Below are 25678 nucleotides of genomic sequence, written 5' to 3' on the forward strand. Positions count from 1 at the left end.
CCTCACTCACTCACTCACCAGCTGCCGCCCGGAGTACGCAGAGCTTGCTTGGTGGTCGCGGCGAACATCCAAGGTGCTTTAAAAGAGGTGGAGGGTGATAGGGGAGCCCGGCTGACCGTAAATTGTGATGATAAACAACTGTCAGGTATTTGCCTTTAACCAACTCCACCATGCCCGGCCCGAGGGACGACGGGAAGCAAGCAGTCCACCGGAAGGGAGGCTCCAACAATCCGACTAGGCCTCACACCGGCCTCTCGCCGCGGTCCACACAACCAGCCGGACGGCGAGTAAAGCATGCGTTTGCATCTTTAAAAGATTTTTTTTAAAAAAAACCCCTCGGTGACCGGGATTTGAGCGACGAAGTCAGTTTATCGCAGCCCTTCTCTTGAGAGCCGTGGAGACCGAGTGTGGAACTGGCCCCGTCACCATAGCAACGGCCACAACTAAAGATGGCGACGCTGGCGAGGCTGAGGTCGGAGGTGCGGGGGCTGAGTGAGCAATATTTCCGCAAGCACTGGTAAGGGACACACTGCCCTGAGTTCACCTGAGAGAGACCGCCACCAGACAAGCGACACCTCGCCGCTGTGGGGGAATTAAGTATCACTAACGTCCGACCCCGATTACTTTCAAAAGTGGAGGAACGCGACGTAGCGGGAAAGTTGAGTCGTGGCTGTCTGGCAATAAAATAGCGGTTTTAATGTTTAAAGTTTAGTGTCACGCTGCAATGAAATTACTATGAAAATGCCTTCGTCGCCACAGTCCGGCGCCCGTTCGGGTACACTGAAGGAGAATTTAGCATAGCCAATGAACTTAACCAGCGCATCTCCCACACAGTGGGAGGAAACTGGAGGAAACCCACAGAGACACAGGGAGAACGTGCAGACTCTGCACAGACAGTGACCCAAGCTGGGAATCAAACCCATGTCCCTGGCACTGTGATGCAGCAGTGCAAACCACTATGCCATAGTAGAGTTTTGCCCCTAGACAAGCTGCTGTGAGGGAATTAATTATCATTAATATCCCACCCTGTTTACTTTCAAAAGTGGAGGAACACGACGTAGTGGGAAAGTTGAGCCACGGCTGTTAGGCAACAAAATAGCGATTTTTAATGTTTAAAGTTTAGTGTCACAAGTAGGCTTACTTACATTAACATTGCAATTAAATTACTGTGAAAAGGCCTTAGTCGCCACACTCCAGTGCCTGTTTGGGTACACTGAGGGAGAATTTAGCATGGCCAGTGAACTTAACTAGCACATTTCCCATACCGTGGGAGGAAACCAGAGCACCCAGAGGGAATCCATACAGACCCTGCACAGACAGTGACCCAAGCTGGAATTGAACCCAGGTCCCTGGCATTGTGATGCAACACTGCTAACCACTATGCCATACCGGAGTTTTGCTGCTATGCTTTTTTTTTAACTAGTTGTAAATATTTTGATACGGGCATCCGACCCAAACTTTGTATGCTATGTGTAATGGGATGCTCTGCATTTAATGTGGAATTTGAATGGGGAAGTAGAGTTGGTCCAGGATATCAACATCCCAGAATCCAAGATTTTAGTATTATTTATTTGGGATTAGCATGCACAACCTTACTGGTATCTTCTGGCTTGTTACTGACCCGCACACAAATTGGCAGAGGAAAATTAGAAGGTTAAAGAGTGATGTGGAAGCAGGGGTTTTGATTCATGGGGCACTGGTGCCAGTTCTGGGGAAAGAGAGAGCTAGTCCTTTGAGATGTGTTGTACATAAAGTAAGATAAAGGTAAAATACTGTGGTTGCTGGAATCTGAAACGAAACAGAAAAACGTTGGAAAATCACGTCAGGTCTGACAGTATCTGTGGAGAGAGAGTAGAGCAAATGTTTCGTGTCTAGATGACCCTTCGTCAGAGCTGGTGTGACGAAGGGTCATCTAGACTCTCAACATTGGCTCTATTTTCCAGAGATGCTGTCAGACCTGCTGAGATTTTCCAGCATTTTTCCATTTTTCCTACATAAAGTGTGCTGGGACTAATGCCTAGATAATTGCAGAATTCAGGGCAGTGCATAGAAGTTTAAAAACCTGAAGAAAGAGAGGGGGTTGCTTGAGGTGTGAGAATTTAAAATTTAATTTAAAATAAAATTTTAATTCAAAAGCAGTAAGAGAAATGCCAATGCTGTAGAAGAGTGACAGTTAAGATAAAAATAAGCAGTGGGGCAGGAAGCGACAGAGAGCTCAACAAAGGTTATAGGCATTAGTGACTAAGGAGACAGCTGACACAATTTAAAAATCTAAAAATATTATACCTGAATGTGTGACATATTCACAACAAATAGATAAATTAATAGCATAGAAATAAATGGGTTTGATCCAGTAGCCTCGTAATTTCAGAGGTATAGCCTGAAATATTCAAGAATACTTTTAAGACAGAAACATAAGTGGACAGGAGGTTCTTTATTCTTTCATGGAATTGAGGTGCTGCCTTAAACTGTTACAGTCCAACTAGCGCACGCATATATTTCTACTAGGAAGGGAGTTACAGAATTTTGATCCAACAATAGTGAAGGAAGAGTGGTATAGTTCCAAATCAGGATGGTGTGTAGCTTGGAGGCGGACTAGCAGGTAGTGCTGTTCCCATGTATCTGCTGCCAGTGTCCTTTTAGGTAGGTGTGGTTATGGATTTGGAAGGTGCTGCGGAAGGAGCGTTGGTGAGTTGCTGCAGCACCTCTTGTATATAGTGCACACTACTGCCAATGTGCAACAGTGGTGCAGTGAGGGAATATTTAAATAGTGGAGGGGATGCCAATTAGGCAGGCTGCTTTGTACAGTATTGTGTTTAACTTCTTTGATTGCTGTTCAAGTTGAACTCACCCAGACAAGTGGAGAGTATTCTATCGCATTCCTCACTTATGCCTGATAGAGGGGGCACAGACTTTGCGGGGGGTTAGAAGGCAAGTTACTCACATCAGAATTCCCAGCCTCTTACAGCCGTTATTTATATGGCTGGTCCAGTTCAGTTTCTGGTCAATGGTAACCCCTAATATATTGTTCATGGGGGATTCAGCGATGGTAATGTCATTGAATGTTGAAGTGGAGATGGTTAGATTCTCTTGTATTGGACATTGCCTGGTGTTCTGTGTGACCTAAATGTTATTTGCCACTTATTAGCCCAAGCCTGAATATTGTTCAGGTCTTGCTGCATAAGAAAACAGACTGTTTCAGCACCTAACGAGTTGCAAATGATGCTGAACATAGTGCAACCATCTGCGAACATGCCCACGTCTGACCTTGTGATAGGGGGGACAGTCATTGAGAAGCAGCTGAAGATGGTTGGACGTTGGACCTTGGACACTATGCAGGGGCACTTCTACAGCAATGTCCTGGGACTGAGATGATTGGCTTCTTAGCAAACACAACCATCTTCCTGTTTGCTACGTATGACTCCAACCAGTGGAGAAGATATCCCCTCAATCCCATTGGCTTCAATTTTACCAGGGCTCCTTGATGCCACAATCAGCTGAATACTGCTTAGATGTTAATGGCGGTCAGTCCCACCCTTGAGTCCAGCTCATTTGTCCATGTTTAACCAAGGCTGTAATGAAAGCAGGAGCCATGTGGCCCTGGTAGAATTCGAAATAAGCACCAGTGAGCAGGTTATTGGATGTATAATTGCCTCATGATAGTATTCTCGACAACATCTCCCATCACCTACAGCTGTTTGAGAGTAGACTGATAGGGTGGTAATTGGCAGTGTTAGATTTGTCCTGCTTTTTGTGTGTAGGACATACTGAGCAATTTTCCACATTGCTGGTTAGATACCAGTGTTGTAGCTGTACTGGAGCAGTTTGGCTAAGGATGCAGTTGGTTCTGGTATACCACTCTTCAGTACTATCGTTGGGAGGTTGGCAGACTACATAGTCTTTGCCTTCAGCCATTTTTTAATATCATGTTGACTGAATTGGATGGGTGAAGACTAACAACTGTGATACTGGGGACCTCATGAGGAGTCCATGATGGATCATCCATTGAGCACTGCTGGTTGAAGGTGATTGCATATATTTGAAGTCATGAGGGTGATCATCCCAAAAAAATTCTAAGTGCCAGAAAAGCATGAAAATGGTAGAGAATTGTGTCCATTTTATCGGTGACAGAAAAATTTGACACTTATGCCAATTAGGCAAAGTGTGATTTGTGCCAGTAAGGGGAGTGGTAAAGTCTGTTCACACTGGGAAGCCAGCTGCTGACTGCTACAGGGCACCATTGAGGATGCACATGATCTCCCAGTGCACTGTGTAAAGTTTACACAATTAATGCACTGGGAGGTATCTTACAGCCCCTATTCAGCAGCACATGCCAGCCCCCGCCCCCCCCAAGCCAGTTGCCATCTAGCAATCCTCGATGCAGAGTGCACAGCTTCCCATGCACAGCTGCCCCTGGGCACTGCCTGGTGGGCACTGCTAGGGTGTCTAGTAGGTAGTGCCAGGTCACAGGCTGGCACTGCCCAAGGGGAACTGCCCCCCCTGCCCACCCAGGGGTTTCACTGATGAGACCATCAGGTCAGGTCCCCATTGTTGGGAACCATACGTGATCCTCACCGGTGAGAACCTCCACCAGCGAGGCTATTAAGAAAAATTAGCTTGGATGATTCCATCCCAGGTTCACTAATAATACTAAAATTCAGATTTAAATATTTAAATCAGCCTCATGTGCTCAGCCTTGCAGCAAGGAAAGACATCAGCAATCCAGAGGTGAGAAACTGGGTGCAAACCCAATTTTTCATCTCTCTCACGATCTTATCGGTTCATCACAATCAACCAGCGTGAGGAGCTGGTAAGGTCACCCCACCCACCCTTGTATTTTGCACAGACGTGCTAGGCTTCCACATCATTCAGAATGGGGATATTTGTAGCTCTGCGTCCTCTGGTTTGTGACTTAATTGTTCACCTCCATTCATGACTGGATGTAGCAGGACTGTAGAGCTAAGATCTGATCTGATCCATAAGTTGTGGGATTTCTTAGTCCGTCAGATGCTGCTTATGCTCCTTGGCATGCAAGTAATCCTATGTTGTATCTTCAGGTTTGTACTTCATTTTAATGTGTGTCTGGTAGTGCTCCTGGCATGCCCTTGTTCCCTTGGTTTGATGGTAATGGTAGAGTGAGGTTTACACAAGGCCATAATGTTGCAGATTACAATTGAATACAGTTCTGCTGCTGCTGATGAACCACACCATTTCATGGATGCTGAGAATCTTGGCTCAGAAAATCAAGATGCAGAATCTTTTTTTTTGAAGCTCGAAAGCAACAAGAGAAAAAAGAACACCAGTGAGAGTCAATTATAGGCAATGTTAAGCACCGTATAAATCAGGAATTTGACGTGCATGTGACGAGGGTAAGGTGGTAAATGTAGAGAAGTAGTAATATTGCAAACGAGATAAACCAAATCTGCAGTATTTGCAGGCAGGGCGAGTTCCTGGAATTTAATATCATTTTCTAGATTAATATGTCAAGGAACTAAATAAGGAATGGGCTATTTTCAATCCAGCATTGTGCAAACGTTGTCATAAAAAAGTTTCTGGTGAAGAGTGATCACAGTATGGTGGAATATTATATTGAGTTTGAGAGTGATTTACTTAACTCCAAAAGTAGGGTCCTAAATTTGAATAAAGCAAACTATGTAAGTGTGAGGGTTAAGTTGGCTTAAGATAGATTTTTTTTTTAATTAAAATATGCGACATAGAAAAGCAATGGCAAACATTTAAATAATTAATTCATCATTATTATACATTCCCTTAAGGAATAGAAACCCTCTGGATAAGTAATCCAACTGTGGCTAACAATAGGAGTTAAAGATAGTATTAGATTAAAGGAAAAGGCTTATAATGTTGCTTAAAATAGTTAGCCTGAGGAATGGAATAACTTTAGAATTAAGCAAGGAATGACCAAGAAATTGCACAAAGAGAAAATGGAATGCAAGAAAAAACTAGCAAGAGATATGAAAAACAGATTGGGAAAGCTTCTTTAGGTATGTAAATAAGAGGTTAGTGAAAGTAAGTACAAATCTCTTAGAAACAGAGACCAAATAAATTATAATGGAGGATAAGGAAAAAGCAGGAACTTTAAGCAACTACTTTATTTCAGTTTTCATGGTATAAGGTACATAAGTCATTCCAGAAATAATAAGGAACTAAGCATCTAGTAGGAAAGTAGAACTTGAAGAAATCAATATAAGTAAAGAAATGGTACTGGCGAAATAAATGGGACAAAGCTGATAAATCTCCTGAATGTGGTTACTGAGATGGTGGATTCAGTGGTTTTGATCTTCCAGAATCCCCTTGATTGTAGAATATACACTCTGGATTGGAAGGTAGGAATTATAAAATAATGCTACAACACTGGCATCCACTTGGCAATGTGGGAAATTGACCAGTCCACAAAAGGACAGCCTGTTACCACTCTGTCTACTCGCAATCACCAGAAAGGTGATGGAAGGTGTCATCAACAATGCTGTCAGACAGCACTGCACAGCAGCAACCTGTTCACTGACACTTGGTTTGGATTCTATCAGGACATTCATTCCCTGACCTCATTACATCCTTTGTCCAAACAAGAACAAAAGAGTTGAACTCCAGAGGTGAGATGTGATTGATTGTTTTTGACATCAAGGCCGCATCTGACCCAGTGTGGCATCAAGGAATTGAGAAAAACAGACAATGGGAATCAGGGAAAACTCTCCAATGGTTGGCGTCAGAACTAGCCCAAAGAAAGATGGTTGTGGTTGTTGGAAGTCAATCATCCCAGCCCTGCACAAAGCTGCAGAGGTTCAGTGTCCTTGTCCCAACCACTGTCAGCTGCCCCTCAATTACATTACCTTCCCTTCATTATAAGGTCAGAGTTTTTTAAAATATGGGATGTGGGCATTGCTACCAAGGCCAATATTTGTTACCCAAACTTGGGTAATTTTTCTGAACAAACAACACCGTGCTGGAAATGGTAAAAACTCTGAAACAAAAACAGACAAATGAAGAGGGCACTCAGCAGAGCAATGCTGTGTTAACATCTTTATCACATTGCATAGTTTTTCATTGAGACTTTTCCCTAACTGGTTGATGCTTTGTAAGTACAAAACTGAAAAAAAATTACGAGTTTCCATCTCACTAAGAAGGCTTTAGACAATTCATATTCAACAATTTGCTTTGAAAATACTGCTCACATTTTGACAGCTGAGATAACATTCTAAAACAATCAACAATATTCTAAAAACAATGCATACCACCCTTCTAGAAAAAGGTTAATTTGCCCTCCCTTAACATTTCCCAATGTTAATGGGTCCTTTTAAAAATTTAGCAAAAACTAATCAGTTCTTCCTTGGGCCATACCCTGTGTGTGTGTGTGTGTGTGTGTGTGTGTGTGTGTGTTGGTTTCATTGAAGTCCATCTATTAGTTTTTGAGATTTAGGGTCCTATTTTACCATTTTGATTCCAAGTTCTGGGTGGACTTGAAACTGACAGTGTTTCAGATCCGACTTTTAGGCCCATTCTGAGGCACCGTCATACACGCTTTGCCTACAAAAATATCAGCGAGCCCAAATTGTGCTGCGCAAGCCTGTGGGCGGGGCTTAACGCACCTGAGGCCCTGCAGCTCCAATTGGCACCTCCAACTGCGCACATGCAGAAACAAAATATGATAGAATGCTGCTCCCCTGTCACATCCCTCCCAGGCTGGATAATGCCTCCCCCTAGCCCCACAGACATTGCCTCACCCCCACAACATTACTGACCCCCTTGTCCCCCCCCCCCGACCCCCCAACCACCCAGACTGATTGCTGCCCCCTCTTCCCTCCCTCCCCCCTCCCAATCTCAAGCAGAGTGGCAATGGACCCCCTTCCCCTCCCTCCTCCCAATCTCAGTCAGAGTGGCAGCAGACACCCTCCTTCCCCTCCACTGATGTCAGGCAGAATGGCAGCAGATCCCCTTTCACCCCCACTAATCTCAGGCAGAGTGGCAGGGACCCCCTTGCACCCTCACCAATCTCAGCAGAGTGGCAGTGGACCCCCTTCTCCCGTTCCCACCCCTGCCGCCCCAATCTCAGGCAGAGTGGCAGCGGACCCCCGCTGATCTCAGGAAGAGTGGCAGCGGACTCCTCTTCCCCTCCAGTGATCTCAGGCAGAGTGCATTACTTCCATCCACCTTCAGTGACAGAGGTAAAAATGCTGGAAACTTTCAGTAGGTCAGGCAACTTCTATGGTGGCTTCTCGTGTTCTGGCAGTATCTGCAGCTTGGCTGTTCAATTAGAATTTATTGTACATAAGGATATGCAGAAGCCCCAAATGAGATGATTTTGCAGCCTTTCATCCATTTCTTTGAAGTTAGATTTGCTGGAGTCATTCCTCAATCTGATTCAGAAATTATCAACAGTCTCACCTGCTTTTAGCCTCAGACTTTGAAATGTAATTTCATTGGAAATATGTGCTGATTTTCTCAAAACAAAAATGCCTGGGCATTCATTTACTGTTGCCTTCATTCTTCTCCCAGCTATTAAATAAATTTAAAACTTTCCTGCCTACTAAAGGATGATCTGACCCTTTCCTCATCACTCATGCCTTTTAGAAAGCTATTGAATGTGAGTCTGTACTTTTGTTAAACTTCTCAAATGCTTCTATGACATCATCAGCTTCACAATTCATCCTGAGCTAGAGTTGTGCAACTGTGGCCGTGTTCATTTTTATACGATTCACTCAACATTTTCCTCTCTCTGGCAATAATTCGGGTTGATTTTTCTCACTCTAATTTAGCATTTATTTTGTTTGTAAAGTTTGGATAACTTGCTGCTACCATCTTATACCTTGTGATTCCCAGAAATTTAAAATAATCTCATGTTTGGCCTTAAATGCTGGAGTTTCATTGAATGTATTTCTCAATTCCCACCATGTATTGCAGACTGTTAGATTGTTAGTTTGAGGCACAAATTTATATGCGTTCTGATTATATAGTGTTGTAAATATCTATTTCATGGTTAATGTGTTTTTGAGAGTATAGATTTGGTTTTTAGGAATTAAAATTTAATGGGATACAAGCACGCTTGGAGTCCATTGCCCTTAAAAGGTTGAGGGCCATGTTGACTTCAGATGTCAATAGCTAGAAAGGTAAGACCATAAAACAACAGGTGGGGCAGAATTCTCTTAAAAAAAATGACTAAGTGACGTAACAGTGAGAAAACTGGTGATCTGCACTGATCGCTCAGGTGCACTCTGCACTGCAATTATGCCAGACTCAGTCACTCTTTTGGAGAATGGTGTAGTGTGCGCTGTACCGTGGGTGGGCAGAGTGGGGGCTGCAGCAGGGCCTCAAAACACCAGTGAGTCCAGCTGCAGAGTGCTCAGGCACCGTATCACAAGAGCACCCTAGTCTCATGGTACACTGGGAGACTATATACCACCCCGCCACCTGCCATTTATTGGCGGCATGTTCGCCCACCCTCTCCAACATGGGTTGGAGGCAATCAGAAGAACTGACAAATGTTCAAAGATTGCGGTGCTGACCTCACCCAAAAGATGCCTGGGGGGGAAACACTCTGATTTTTACATTGTTCTGACACAGAATCTTTAGTGGAAAACTGGTCTTTCAACAGAACAAGCTAACACAACAGGATGAGGATCAGCATTGTGAGGAGGAACACTCCCAGCAAGCTGTACTGATCTTAGTCACAGGCAGCATAGGAGGCATTAACATTCTACGCTTTTACATGATTAAAGGTGCAGCTAAGTCACTTATTAAATATGTAACCCATCTGTATTGTGTTTAAACAGTTACTTTAATATAGTTGTGCTCTTTATTATGAGAGATTGTCTGAACAAACTTTTTTTATATGTATAAGAAAGGCAGCTATTTTTAAAGCTGGCTATAATGCATTCATAATCAAATAAAATTATTTCAGGATTACAGAAGAAAACCGAATGAGAGAACATTCTGCTGCTGTGAAAATCCAGAGCTGTTTCCGAGGGTTTAAGGTTCGAGCACACATCAGGTAGAGTCAACCTAATTGAACCTACATACTGTTAGCAATCGGAAAAATGTATACGTGCTGGACACAAAATCTTGCTTTGATTGTCAAAATTTTGTCATACATTTCTGTCAACCTTTTTTGATTAGAAATTTTCATACGCTCATTTATAATTGACACCATATATGCACATTCCGATGTGACTGTAGATGCTTCACTTTGCCTGCGATGACTCTACTACATACATAATTTCAGCGTAGCTATAATCTTCTCAGCCTCTAACAATGCCACCTATATTTTGGAATTGCTTTGCAAGTCTGGCTGCAGGAATGTGAGTAGCATTATTGTACCATCCTTATAGATCTTCACACGTGCAGCCAAGATACAGAAGACAGGTTTGAAAGGAATTTCTAAGGTACAAAGATACATGTTTATCACCTCCGATTTTTCTTTCAGAGAACCTGCAATTGAGAGGTATGCCCATCGAGATAATCATAGCTGCACGTAAATTACATGCTCATGTATGCTCATGTATGCTCATTGAGATAATCAATGTATCTATATGGACAGACACATAAAGAACTGTTAGATAGGCTTCAGATGGGAAAGTCCTCTGTTCCCTGGAACCCTACCCAAATACCTTTGACTCTGAGCTAGAGTCAGAGACTCCAGACAGATCTGCAGTACTTTCTACATATCTAGGAAATACTTGACAGTTTAAAACCTGATTTAATATCTGGGTAAACCTCACAACTGCCACCTCAAGTCAAACTAACTGCCGAGTCCCACCCTGAGCTAACCCGACGATCCACTCACCCACACTCCTGCCCACTCATCCACTCAAAGACTAAACCAATAGATTTACCAGACAGAATACAGCAGGTTGCGCCATAAGAGGGACGTGTCCTGTTTTCTACCGAATTTACTTCACTCCAATGGAGTTCCTCAGGGACCGTGCGTTGTGCATTTCTGTGACAACCGGGAGCAGCAGATCCCAGAAGAAATGCGCAGCAGCATTAGGTCAAGAGAACCTTTACACTTGGCGGCAATGTGTGCAGCATTGCCACTGCTGGGAAAATTCAGGCCATAATGTTCAAGATCACATTATGAAGATCTTCTGTCATTAGCATACTAGTATGAACATTAATGAATAAGAAAGCCAGATTTCTATAATAGAATCAAAGAACCCCTACAGTGCAGAAAGAGACCAATCGGCCCATGGAGCCTGCACCGACAACAATCCCACCCAGGCCCTATCCTCGCAACTACATGTCTTTACTCTGCTGATCACTCTGACATTAAGGGGCAATTTATCATGACCAATCAACCTAACCTGCACATCTTTATAACAAAAAGATTTGTAAATTTGGACCATTTGGCAACTTTCCAAATTTAGTTTTATATTATTTGCACTTTAGGTGGTCCCACGCTCTTTACTCTAATTCAATATTATTAACTTTCCACCTGATTTATATAATATTTAAACTGTGCAGTGTTTGTGGTCTATAATTAATGCGGAAGAACGAGTGGAATGTATTTTTCTTGAACAGAGTATTGATTAAATTGGGCAGTTTGAACATTTGTCCTAAAATCTAATGTGAATTTAATTAGTTTTAAAAAAAAAGGTGAGTATAGATAGTTTAACACTATCACTTTTTGGAAAAATCAGGATTGAGCACTGAAGCTCAATCCTTCCACTTACCCAAACTCAAGCTCTAATTTCAGAACTACTGTGAAACTTTGACGTTTCAAATTTATGGTACATGTGGTTCGTATCTAGGGTCTAGTAAAGTAAAAACATTGCGTAAAAAAGCATAAGCACTATTAGTCAGCATCTATAATCTAAAAACTCAAACCACCCCTATCACAGAGCATCTTTTTGTTCTCCCCTCTGCCTGCCCCTTTTCAACTATGTCTAATTTTCCTGATGACAGATCACAGACCTGACACATTGGACGGGATTTTCTGGTCTTGTTGGCGATGGATGTCATTGATGGGAAAATGGGGAGGAGGGCCATAAATTAGTTTACCGCCAGAGTTAAAAATGTTTGTGACTGTTCCGTCCCTACGTTCACAGCGGGTTGGGCAGCCCATTGCACGATATTAGACATCACATTTACACACAGTTGAATATCATGAGTGCTCATTATAAAGGAAGCTTGGCAGAATCACTCCAGATCATATGACCACGTGGGAGCTAATTAGACCGGCATGATTCATGACCATATAATGAATGATGTGCATCTGGTGACCAGCACATCACTCATGACCTTGAGGTATGTTTGCCTACCTTCCATAGTGCTGCACTTGCACTGCTCCAACTTCTTGCCAGGATGCACAGACAAGACCAACAAGTAAGCATGAGGGGTCTCCAGTGCCCAAAGTGGCGTGCATGGTCACTCTTCTGTGCCACCAATCCTCACGCCCATTGTGTGCAATCACAATCAGGGGAGGCCTCTCTAGACTGTAGATGAGAAAGAAATAAAATGTAGGGGCAAGCACTTGATGGTCTTAAGGGAGAGCAGTCTCTGTAAGTCACAGTGCAAAAGGCTTCAAGGTGGAGGAGGAGTCAGTCAACATGGGCATTGGGCCATCAACATTTCACATTTCACCCTCCATAAACTTGAGGTCATTCAAAATTTTACTGCTTCTGTCCCTGCCTCTGCCATCTCTGTAATCTCCAGCTCCTTCCCGACCCAAACCATATACACTCATCTAATTCTGACTTCTTGAATATCCCTGATTTTTAACTGCTCTACCATGTGTGCTACGCTTTCAGCTGCCCTTGAAGCTGATTTATGGAATTTCGTCCACATTGTTTTCTTCCTTTAAGGTACTCCTTAAAACTTACCTCTTTGGGCAAGCCTTTGGTCATTGGGCTTGATATTTTGTTATCTGGCTGATAATCTTGAAAAAGCAATAAAACTTAATAATATTTCATGACAATTACATCAACAATCATCCCATCATCAACTATGAAGTTTTCCTACCTAACCTGGAAGCTTGTTATACTGGAGGCAACATGACATATTGAAAAACTGCATCAGTGATTTCATTGGTGAGGATTTTGCCCAAAGTCAGTGTCAAATGCAGAAACACTCACCTGGCAGTGATGTTCCTCAAATGAGTCAATTAGTGGCCAGAGGGCAGGCTTACCATCCAATTACCAGGCTGGCTGTCAAACCTGGAGGGCTGATCTGATGCCCTTCAACTAGGAAGGAGATGAAGCTTGCAGTTCCGGCAAGGCACGAGAGTACTTCCATTTTAAACCGTCCTCTTTGTACATTTTAAAACTTAGTGATCAAAAAAGTGACCTTAGCTGCTGGGCTGTTATTGTGTATTCTGCAGCTAGGGCAAGCAGACAGGAGCGCCTCAGCCTGCCACTTACCCACGCCAAACCCTGGCCGTTTCCACTGCCTTAACCCTGATTCCTTAATGAGCTTGCTGGCCAACTGAAAAATTCTGACCATTCTCTAATGCCCTAATCTCATTACCTGCTGCTTTCTGGCAGGTGGACTTTTGGCCACTATTCCTGCCTCCAGGAAAATGGCAGCAATGGTACTAGCAAATTGGCACTAGTGACACAAATTTTCACACCAACTGTCTCTGAACTTGTCCACATCTAGGGGCAAATATCTTGCCCACAGTGTCGTGCAAGCAAGGATTGTTGGTTGAGATTCTGTTCTTAAGAGACAATTCTGTTCCTGATGTGCCATTGCTATCTTGCATGACACAAGTATTTTTGGTATACTTTTGATATAAAATTTTCAAAATCCAAAGTTTAGATCAAAATGAATGCTGTAAAATCTCTTTATTTTGAAAGATACCTGCAGAAAATAGCGATCATCATCCAGAAAACATGGCGAGGATATTGTTGCAGGATGCATTTCAGAACCATGGTGCAGGTAAAATCTTTCATTCTGTTGGGCAATTCTAATTCAGGTAGTTCTTTACCAAGATGCATTAAAATGATATTTTATGCTTATTAAGGATCATTAACCTCTTAATTTTTATTATGTGAATGGACTTTCACTTTGAATCTGTCAGAAACCTTTGAAAATGTTCCGTAGAAACATATGGGCCAAGCTAACATTATTCCAGACCATAGATGAGAGATTGGCCTTTATAATGCCCAGTTTTCTGGCACACCAGTATCACAGGGGACCCAGGTGTCTACAACATGCACTTGCACTTGTGATGCGAAGCGTAGTGGATGCTTTCTTAGTTAAAAACATCATCACGTGTGCAAGTTAATGTCCAATTGAAGTATGCAGAGCAAGCAGTTAGTGACATCAATCAGCATGCAAGGCTCATTTGACAGCAACACTGCCATTTTGGCACTCCACACTGCAATCAGTGGCATTCTCCTAAGTTTGCATAGTTGATCTCACATTTAGTACTAAAAAGGAACCCCAGCTATCAACCTCCAGTGGCACTACTTAAAAGGATTAGCAACAACTTGCAGTTATGTTGTTTGATGATTTCTAAAATACAATTACTTAGAATATTCTGCACAGCAATAGGTAATTTGGACCATTCAGCATTTATCTCCATGCCGACATTTATGCTTCACTTGAATTTCCTCTCGTTCTTCTTCTTTCATCTCCATCGACAAAAGCCTCTATTCCCTTTTCCCTCTTATTCTACTCTAGGTTCCCCTTAAGTACATTCAAAATACTCATCTCGATTACACCCTATGGTAGTGAGTTCCATGTTCTCATCATTTTGGGTAAAGAAGTTTCTTTCGAATTCCCTATTTGATTTCTCGGTAAGCAGCTTATTTTGATGGTGTTGAGTTTTGCCCTTCCCCAAATTGAAAGCATTCTCTCTGTCTCCTCTCTCAAGACTTTTAATTTTTTTAAGAATTTGTTTCGGTCATTCCTCAGCCATTTCTTTTCACGAGAAAATCTTTCCTAATAGGTACAATCTCACAATTCTCGTATTATCCTTCAATTGTTTTTGCACCCCCTCTAGTGCCTCTATCTTTTTGAAGACCTTTGCAAAATCTAGGAATGTTACATGTGCTGCGCCACCTTTATTTAATCTGTGTTGTTTTCTAGATGCTATTACATTTTTGCATATCTTTTTCTATATTTGTTTACGTTTTCAAAACTCCGTAGGGAGTGGTGCGATGGGTGCTGACCTTTTCTGACTTCAAGGATTCTGTATAAGCCAGTTGCTGTCGGACATGGTGCACCATTGGGCCTTCCAACTTGACAGAAGGTCAGATAGAGGTATGCTAGATAGGGAAGACAAAGAATAGCTGTTTTCATTAGCTAATGGAACAAGGACTGGAAAACACAGATTTAAGTCTTTGGATAAGAGATGCAAGGGGGCTGTGGACATTGATGCCTATGAGGGTGGTGGAAATGGAGGCAATGAATTATTTTAAAAGAAAATTGAATAGACACTTGTAGGAAAGTAACTTGCAAAGCTGTAGGGATAGAACAGGAGAATGAAACTGACTGGAATGTTTCTATAAAGAGTCTACATGGACTGAATGGGCCAACTGGTCTTCTCTGTCATTATGACACTGAAAAGACATACAATGCACAGGGGGATTAATTTATGTTTATATGCTTCGGCACAAGCTTGTTGCTCTCAGATATAAGTGCAATAATAGGCCTTCCTCTTGGATTTAAACATGACTGAGAGAATGACCGGATGCCTTGCAGAACACGACAGGCTGCTGCTAGAAGAGGGTGGGGTGGAACAGGGCTTTTAGCAAGAAACCATGTCCATCCGTGTTGAGCTAGCAAACCTGCAACCCAAACCTCACTGAGAACAGATGCTTTGATTTTTGAGCTTTATTAATGGTTTCATCACTGAAATCTGCTAATGGTGCAGCCACAGCTCCAACCTTCAACGTTGGCAGTATCAGGAACCATGGGGGGATGAGTAGAGGGGCTTAGGCTGGCATGCTGGATATGCAAGGCCATACAGGTGGGGGGTGGAGGGCAGGGTGGTGGGATTGCACGAGTTGTCATGGATGGAGCATGAGAAGTATTTGGGCGTTGAGGGCTGGTGGGGTGTTTTTGATTTTATTCCTTTTATAACTGGGTTGATGTCCCAGAGTACTGAGGCAAGTCTTTTAAACAGCCTGCACTGAATCTCACAGAATTGTCAGTGTGTTAGCAACTGACAGCCCCTGTGGCTATCTTTGCACTCTTTCTGGGAGCAGAAGGCATGACTTCAGTTATCACCTACCACCCTCACCCTGGAAAGAAAATCCGATTGTCTGCTGCACCTTTTCCCAAGTCAGGTTTGTGGAATTGGAATTTTCCTGATTTGGTGCTCCCAACTCAGGAGTGAAGATTCGACCCTGGGTGTTGGTTAACAAGGAGGTAGAAATATGTAATGTTGCCTCATGTAAACGAATCCAGTATTAAGAGAAAAGATTGGCATCTGTTTTCCTACCTCACCATCTGGCTCCTGAATTACTTAACAGGTGCAACACATATGTGCCCAATGTCTCATTATGTGCAGACCCTGCCCCTGTGCTATCTTCTAAGATAGGCACAGTGCCTGTTTCTTAGCTGGTGGCTGCAACTGTAAAATATGAAGTAAATGTCTTCATTATCATGATCTTGCCCATTACCTAGCCAGGTTGTACTTTCTTGGATTAATAAAACTTAATAAAATCTTAAGGGTAAGGCTGTGGTGGTGGTGGGGTGGGGGGGGGGTGTTAAGGTAAGAGAAATATGCTTAAAATATCTGCAGTCTATAGGTCAGGATGAGGGAGAGTGGGATGGAAGGGGGATTCAGTGTGAGGATACCATATTTTTCACTGGATTCACCCCCACTGCTGGCCAAGACTTCAGCAATTGCTTCTCCCAATAATATTTCCATTGTTTCCTCCACATGGATTAGAGGATAGAGGTGTGCCTCTCCATCTTTAATTGGTTCTTGCTGCCTCTGCTGTGTGTGACCTTCTCCTGCAAGTGGAAAGGAAGTTGAGTGTCATGTAATATGCTGTGATATTGTGGCTCTCATAGTTTAGTAATGAAGTGTGTGCAAGTTGTAAGATATGAGGCTTGCAACAGTGTTACATATGTGAAGTGAGGTGAAGCATACGAATAGTAGCTATGAGTTTTGATATTTAGAGAGTGTTGCAATGTGTGTGACGTATTTTGTGATTTAGACTGAGTTTAGTGGTGCAGATATGGTAGTTGAAGAGGCATTTTGCTGACTTTGCCCACTCATAGTACAAAACCGCATTTTCTTCTGAGCAGTCGCATTCCTGGCATTGACTTGCACAGCTATTTGCCCTCACTCCCTTCTCACCATGTGACTGTAGGGTTTCCTGACCCCAATGGACAAAGGACATCCTTTGTTTCCACTTCCCAGACCAAGTCCTCCAGCATAAGAAAACCTAGGTTCCCTGGTTCTCCCATATCCAGTCATTCTTTTGTCCTTCCTGGTCATGTGCAGCCAGCTTGCAAAGGATTTCCATCATCTGGAGAGATGGTGGCATGTTGGTAATGGCACTGAACTATAAATCGAGGCCCAATCAAATCACTGGGGACATAGGTTCAAATTCCACCGTGGTTGTTGGTGGAATTTAAATTCAGTTGATAAAATTTGGAATTGAAAACTAATCTCAGTAAAGATGACTATGAAACTATCATTGACAGCTGATTTGCTAACGTTCTTAAGGAAAGGAAATTTGTCATCCATCCTTGGTCTGGCCTAGATGTGACTTCAGATCCACAGAAATGTGCTTGACTTTGAAATGGCCCAATAAGCTACTTCGTTCAAGGGCGGTTGGGGCTGGGCAACAAATCGCAGTGATACCTATATCCCATCAAAGAAAAAAGGGGAGGAAAAACATCTGCACTCTCCCCTTTAAGAGGTGCAAGCTAACTTTTAAGTAGTGCTAGTAAGTTGCTAGTTTTGAACCCCTGCTGATGCATGTAGCCAATGAACAGGGTTAGCACTCATTGAACGCATAAATCATAATATTGAGCAGGCCATACGAAGAAGCTGTGCAACCTGCATTGCAGCAAACTGTACATCGCAATATTCTTTTTGGGGGCTATTCAATTTAGTACACTATCTCTAATGAAGCTTTTTGTGAGCATTTTGTGCTCATTAAACAAAGAAAGAAGGAATCCTAAGATTCCAAGTAGCCCAAGTAAAGGAATATCAGTGTTCGGGTATTAGGAATGCAGATTTGATTCTCAATACCAGCATCAACAATCTCCCTAAACTCAGAATTTCATCCATGCCCAGCTCCCTGTAATATCCTGACAGCTGCTGTACCAGTCATATTAATTTCTTTAATCCTGAACCTGAGTATTTTGGGAAGCTGTTTTCTCCTTATCTTATTTTTTTTCAGCACTTATGTTTTATAGCATAAGAGCTATAACAGGATAGTGACATGATGCTCCATTGCAAAAGTCTTCAAGTCACCTCATAAAGTAGTTCACTTGCAAAATATTTTTTCAGCAAGCATTTTTAGATTGAGACTTTGGATTGTTTATTTCACCCTGGATTTACATTGAAGGCATTCTAATTTTCACTTATAACAATTTACAATGTTAAATAGAAAACATAAAAAGCAAAACTTACTTTTTTTTGGAAAAAATAGAGCCAGCCAATATTCTTGAGCTTTAAACTTGTTATTGAATTAACTTCTTTGTTTAAAAAATGAACCTTGAAAATAATTGGATAACAAGGAGCAGAACATAAATGAAGAAAATTCATTAAAAATAAAGATAAGTAATATCGGTCAATGATTCAACATTATTTGCAAGGGCCTCCTCAAGACCTAAAAAGAAAGAAGGAATGATGCTTAATTTGGGTTGAAGAACAAATTTTCTGAAGCTTTAGCATATCATATGGCTAACAACCATGTCCTAATTGCTTATTTGTTGGTAAATGCTTTCAAACATTTTCCTGCTGCTGTCAACAAATGACATATTAACATGGACTGAGTGGTTGACATGATGCAAATGTTATAATACTAAAAATTTATGTTAAATTATATGAAATTCATAAGATCCTCAGTTGTTCTCATGAGGCTAAATTTATGGTATTTTGTACCCATGGTTAGAAGGCATAATTTTTATAGGTACAGATATTCTTGAAGGATGGAAGGTAAAAAGCTTTGTTTCTTTGAAATTTTAATTCAACCAGACATTGTGAAATGTAAATTTTATGCTATAGTGAAACGCTTTTTAAAAGACCTTATGCCTCAAACTCTACAATACAGATTGCCATCAGCACTTGTGGATATTTTGTCTTTTGTAATTCTGGCCTTAGTAGAGTAACATTGATCATAAAACTCAGTGCCGATCTTTTCATGATGATTTATCTCCAACAGCATGTAATTTGAATATAGTATGTTTTAATGGTTAAGTTTGCATTATACATAAAATGATAGCTGTCTTTTGAATGTACAATTGGAGTTTTTCTGTCTGTGACTGCATTTCTTATTATGTATTATTTATAAAGATTCTTAACTTTTATATGTCAAATTTGAGCTATATCTTTCTGTAACTACAGTCTGTGCTATCTTCTTTAATTCACAGAGAGCATATTTTATTATGAAGATGAATTTCTACAATGAAATGGCTGTCAGGGTAAATAAATCTCCCTCATTATTCAAGAAATGATGGCATCAAAATGTGCTCTAAATATGCTTTTATGCTGTATTTGGTAATCTAAATCAGAAGCAAAGTGAGTATCCATCTGGAAAAATGCCAAATTATTTTGCTATATGTAGTTAATATGGTTTGGACAAAGGAATTCAATTTATTGTATAAATTGCTCTAGAAGTATATTACTACCAAGGAAATGGTTTAAAATGAAACATAATTTTAACAATATGCATGATTTGAACTTAACATTACAAGTATGTTGTCTATTAATCCATGTTTTGTCACCATAATGCCATCTTGTGGGTAACAAAACAATAGATATTGGTTTAAAATTGCAACTTTATGAAAATACATATTATTTATTCTTAGAGCACTTAAATTATTGTCATTGTATGCACCATTAAATGAAACCAGATTGGTACGGACATTAATATTTACTCTGAAAGATGGCACAGCTGGAGCTAATCAGTGAGGGAATTATTAAATGGGTTTCACAAAAATCAACCCAGTTCACAGTAATTGACATCAAAAGTAAAATGCATTTACCCAGGGATCTTTATTATGAAGTAATATATTAGTGTATTAACATAGTACACATCAGAATGTTTGATTGCAATTTTACCTTGTATTTCTTAATTTCATAAGGGCTTGGTGAAACCTGAACTGACTGGGTTTAAGCACGGAGCACAGTTAAAAGTAGGACAGAAAGGAAGTCAGAAAACAAGTCATGTTGTATAACAATTAGGTCTGACATGAGAGCATAATTGGCAGAAGCCTGGAAACAGGTTGCTTGCTTCTTGGTTGCCCAGGCAGAAGGAGGTAAAGGAAATAAAGTTGAAAGCTCATAAATTGTATCTACTTTACAGGAGTGACGTTTAATTCAATTGTTTTAATGTTGCTTTGAATATGTGAAACAGTTATAGCAAGGAACATACCAAAGAATAACTTTGTATTTTGTAAGGAATAACAAAATATCAGTAAACAAACTATAAAAATTAATTTTTTGAGTGCCTTAATAAGGTGTATATGCTATTTTTGTTCAGTACTATTTAGGAAGATGCAGTCATTGACTTGGGTATGAAATTCATATGCGTAGCACTGCTTCTAGCTCTCTGAAGCTTTCCCAGAGTCGGGATAACCCACTGGCTGCTACCTGTGCTGCATTGTCAGAGATTTTATGTGCATGTGTGCTAGCCTGATTTCAAATTAGGTAATGTTTGGAGCTTTTTCTATTCGTGACTGCCTTAAAGCATACTGGAGTTTCTTTTTTTTTTGGAGATGTTTTGGTGAGTTCTTGCATTTGCTGCTGTTTTGCCTCAGGGATAGTGGAAGAGTAAGTGACCTGTCCAAACAAAGGCTCCAGCAGCTTATGGCGGCAACAGTACCAGTGTCTCTAGGTCTGCAGGATGGTAGAGACATGGAACACAGGTCTGGGGAGGGCGAGCTGTGCGCCATGCCCTCTGCCAAGTCATGGTTATACTTTGCTTGTGAGATCCAGAATCACTGAGTGGATTGGACACCATACACACTTTGCCCATTGATATCAGTATGGAATAGCCTTACTGGGGACTGAAAAAAATAAGTTTTGGGGGGTTTTCTTTACCTAAGATTTTTGAGGGCAGTCGAAGAGGAGTGTGGATGCTCTTCCTGACCTGAAGAAAATCTTCAGGCCTGTGACCAGCTTTTCAGTGACTCTCTCCAAATGTCTTCTAGCCTCGGGCTTAACTTCTGGTTTGATGCTACATGATACCCTCCTTTCCCCAGTGCTGAGCTGGCAATGACCTCTTTACTGTTTTGGGTGAAAATTGAAATTGTGGCTATATTGTTTACCTGAAATACATGCTAAATTGCTGTCATGTCAAAATTGATCAAAAAATTAATATAGTTGAACAAAATCAATTGGGAACATTTGCTATGGTATATAAAGTGTCATTTTGTATGAACAAATAAAGTATTATTTATGTTCAGAGCTTTTTGGGAGCCATAACGTGATTGCTTTGCAAGCAGCATCATAGGTTCAAGGAAAAGCTGCTTTTAGTCACTACTTTTGCACTGATGGACAGAAATATTGGGTACGTAAAATACAAAAGCAGCAGCTTTGAAGTCAGATGTCAAATTGGTGATTTCCTGAGTGTACCAAAGCAAGAGTTTTAGACTAGCCTGCACCGCTTGGCCTTCAATTGAATGTAGAATCTCTTTAATATTGGGAGAAATCTAGGATGTTCCCACCAGCGCGCTCATAACACAAATTAATTGTTTTTCTGGTTATAGTGCTCTGCACGTTCATGCAAATAGTCATATGCTGATGTTTCACCTGAGTAGGGAAAGTGTAATGCACAGCAAAGTGCAGCTGGTAGTCAAGTTTTGATCTGTCTGTTGGTCTGTGTTACAAGAAGTATATTAGAGTCCAATTCCAATGATCCATACTTAGATTTCGGGCTTGAATGACGTTTGATCTTCTCTCTGCATGGAGAATATTTTACCTGATCTTACCTGTATCACCTAATAAAGTACCTGATGTATATTTTGTTTTTGGAAGAGGTAGGGTAAAGTTGGGAAGAAGATAAAGCTAGGTCGGAAAACTATCTCACCTGTCAACTCTTCTAACATGCCAACGGATATTAAATATGGGCAAGTCCTTGGACTTCAGCACTTCTATCTAATACAGTAAAGAATGAAATTGTGATAATTAGGCAAAGGCCATTCATGAGATAAATTACTTGAAACTTCTGCCAATCCCCCACCAAAACACTGCCAGTTTCTGATTTACTTCGTAAAGGGTAGAATTTCTGCCCACCTCTTTCAAGGCAAGTGTCATGGTGAGGTGGTGGAATTCTAAGTGGGGATTCCCTATGCTGAAAGTTCCTGATTCCATTGGCTTGGTACAACCCTGGTGTATTGTTGGAGACTGTATGCCAAATGAGTTGAGGCACACTGGTTTCCAGCAAGTGAAAATTGCCTGACCACTGAGTTCCATGCTAGGAAAATGAGCAGTAGACTTTGGACAATTATGCTCCTAGCTTCATGGAGTAGATCCAAACTGGAGGTGCTTCTGTAAAGGCGCAGGTGCCTTCCCGTTGCTGCAATTAAGGTGCCCTTGTTACAAATCTGATGGGGCCAGTGATGGAATACCAATATTAGTAGCTTTCTGAGTATAATTGCCAAAATTGTGTCTTGAAGAATTTTGTCCCTTTATATTTTTTTAATTTTGGTGTTTTGCATATTGACTTAGTGGCATTTTTAACTCAATTTTTATTTTTACAATTGGAAATACCAGTTTCATAGATTAAATGTCATTACAGTTGTAAGGCATTGAGTTGGTTGGCTTTAGACTGACATTACTTAATGAGGAATCTACATAATTGATTAGATGATTCTAAAGGTCACTTGCACCTGACTTTTGGAGCGGGATATGCTTTGCTGTTGAGAAGATGTTATCTGCTGAGCACACATTTGCTTCCATTGAAATTTTCCAACTAGTATTAATCAATGAAAATAATTTTGGCATACAAATAAGGGGTCAAAACTAAACAGAAAAAATGTGCCCAGAGTAATGTTTGGAACAAATAGAATTTTCAGAAACCTATGTTTGAAAGAATCAAAAATACCTTTCAAATTTTAGTTATGTATTTTCTAACTTGCTAGTATTTTGTACATTTTTTTTCACGAAAAGAAAAGTTTGGAGTTTATTGTTAAATATGCAATTGCTTTACAAAACCTTGTGTGTTATTGTTCAGTTGACAGCTATAAGTTTTATGATATTGCATTTATACTTCTAAGAATTGAAAGCATTGTTTTGCCAACATTTTTGAAATGTATGGCTGGACCCTCATGAAAAATGCATTGAAGTTTTCTTTATGCAAAGATTCACACCACTGAATGTTAGAATGAGTGTTGTGTTTTTGAGTTTCCTAATTTGCTAAATATTTGGATAATCTTGTGTTACTCCACCTTACTCTCATAGTGAAACATTATCTCTCAACTTTTCTTGAGATTGTCTTAACTCTGCCTGATATCCAGGTAACATTCATGCCATATGTTTGAATAGACTCTTTTTTACAAATTATTTCATATCTTTTTCTTCAGCAACAAGTTGCATCTGGGAGAGCACCTTTTAACGTAATGATACTTCCCAAGGTGCTTCACAGGAACATTGTAAAATAGAATCATGTGAGGAACGTTAGATCAAAAGACCAGAGAAGCTTAAAGAAGGAAAGTGAGGTGGAGAGGCAAGAGGTGTAGGAAGGGCATTCCAAAGCTTTGTGGCCTAGACAACTGAAGGTGCAGCCACAAATGTTGGAAAGATTAAAATCAGGAAGCACAGCATGCCAGAATTAGGGGAATGCAGATATTTTGGAGGGTTTGGGGTTGAAGGAATAAGGACAGATTTGTAAATGGGGCAAGAATTTTAAAATCAAAATATTGCTTAACAAGAAACTGAAGTAGGTCAGCTAGCACAAGGGGATAGGGTAACAGGCCTTTCTGTGAATTACGTCACGAGCAGATGGCACATATTATGAGTACTTCCCCCTCTCTTCATGTATTGTCCACCTATCATTCAAATCACCCATCATCCACCCCTCTTCTCAAATAAAAAAAACACATCTCCCTGTCCTTGAAAACTGCAATCCCCCCACCTCCCGTTTCCTGTTCAAAGTCCCTCAATGTGCTGTCACCTCCCAAATCTGTGCCTATTTGTCCCAGAACTCCAGGTTTTCCATCCTGCCATTACACTGAACGCTCTCACCAAAGTTATGTGACAGACAAAGGTACACAATCTCTCTTCACACTTGTCGAACCGTCTGCAGCCTTTGGCAAGATTGACCACGTCATACTCTGCCAGTACTTCTCCATTTTCGTCCAATGGATGAGACTGCAGTCACTTGGTTTTATTCTTACCAATTTAGTTGGAGCACCTGGAATGGGTTCTCTCCCCGTTCTTACACCATTGCATCTGGTGTCCCCTAAGGATCTATCCTTGATACTCTTTCAATTTTTGACATGGATGCTGCTCTTCAGCAACATCTGAAAATATAGGGTGAAATTTTGTGAAATTGGTCACTGCCAATGTGGAACCTTTTTTTCAGTCTGGAATCCAATTTGCCAATACTTGAGCTTTTCTGAGGCTCTTTAGCTCAGCTACAGCAATAGCATCTCACCGCCAAGGAAGCAGGCAGGATGATACATCTATTCTGTCAAAGAAAGGATTTCTAATCAAAGGACAATGGCATGGGTTATAAAGGCTTACCAACACTTGGCTTTATGAGCCTGGCCTGCATCAACGTCAGGAATCAAGATGACATGGAAATCCTGCTGTGGGATCTTAGGGGCTGCAGCAATCTTTCCCAAGGTTAGGAGGAAGAGGACAACATTTCCAACCAAGCAGGCCTGTTTGGAAATGGCCAAGCACACCATCAGTAGAACCTCCAACCTCAAGACAATGTACCAAGAGAATCCAGAACCTTGCCATAACACTTTCAAGTGTTAGGGCTTGTTCCTAGAGATCTAGATCCTTGGTGCATCTTATGCCTAGACTTGAGTTGCTAGATCTGTTCAAAGTCTATTCCATCTAGCGCAGTAGTAGTGCCACATAACAAGATGGAGAGTATCCTTAATGTGAATATGGAACTTCACCGCCACAAGAACTATGTAGTGGTGACTCTTGCAAATACTATCATGAAAGGTGTATTTGTGGCAGGCAGATTGGTGAGGTTGAAATCAGGGATGGCTTTCCCCTTTTGTTTGTTCCTTCACCACTTGCCACAGACTTAATCGAGCAGCTAATCCTTTAGGACTTGGTCAACTGTGCCATTCTTGGTGATGGACTTTGAAGTTCCAGAGCCAGAGTATATTCTGTGCCCTTGCCACCATCATTGCTTCCTTAATGGTGTCCAACATGGAGGAGTACTGCTTCATTAGTGGGGTGAAGGAGAGATAGTCCTTGATAATTAGAAGGCAATTTCTTTGCCTTTGTTCAGCCCCACACCATGAGACCTTGTCAATGTTGAGGGCTTACAGGGTAACTCCCTCCTGACTGTATACCACTGTGCTGCCACCCCTACTGACCTTGGATATTTCTTGCTGATTCAGTGGGGCA

The 25678-nt window shown here is 41.2% G+C and overlaps 2 protein-coding genes across 8 annotated transcripts in view; one reads left to right on the forward strand and one right to left on the reverse strand.

The window, feature by feature from the left end:
* Window positions 1-396, reverse strand: part of gpatch2 (G patch domain containing 2) — a 232829-nt gene extending 232433 nt beyond the window's left edge. For 2 of the 5 annotated variants that reach the window (XR_013888285.1, XR_013888286.1), the window contains exon 1: window positions 19-396. Coding sequence is in view for 2 of the 5 variants with exons in the window: in XM_080200539.1 (XP_080056665.1) it covers window positions 19-68 (50 nt within the window). In the remaining 3 variants the exon portion in view is untranslated. The remainder of the gene's footprint in view (window positions 1-18) is intronic. The other 3 variants (XM_080200539.1, XM_080200540.1, XM_080200541.1) reach the window with 2 other exon arrangements.
* Window positions 1-25678, forward strand: part of spata17 (spermatogenesis associated 17) — a 276889-nt gene that overhangs the window by 10111 nt on the left and 241100 nt on the right. For 2 of the 3 annotated variants that reach the window (XM_080200542.1, XM_080200543.1), the window contains exons 1-4: window positions 403-517; window positions 9914-10003; window positions 13803-13884; window positions 19513-19563. In XM_080200542.1, coding sequence (XP_080056668.1) covers window positions 450-517; window positions 9914-10003; window positions 13803-13884; window positions 19513-19563 — 291 coding nt within the window. In that variant the 5' untranslated portion in view covers window positions 403-449. Of the gene's footprint in view, window positions 1-402; window positions 518-9913; window positions 10004-13802; window positions 13885-19512; window positions 19564-25678 lie in introns of those variants that run through there. The other variant, XM_080200544.1, reaches the window with a different exon arrangement.

This window comes from Carcharhinus amblyrhynchos, chromosome 12 (genome assembly GCF_965287045.1).
Source record: "Carcharhinus amblyrhynchos chromosome 12, sCarAmb.v2.hapA, whole genome shotgun sequence".
NCBI lineage: Eukaryota > Metazoa > Chordata > Chondrichthyes > Carcharhiniformes > Carcharhinidae > Carcharhinus > Carcharhinus amblyrhynchos.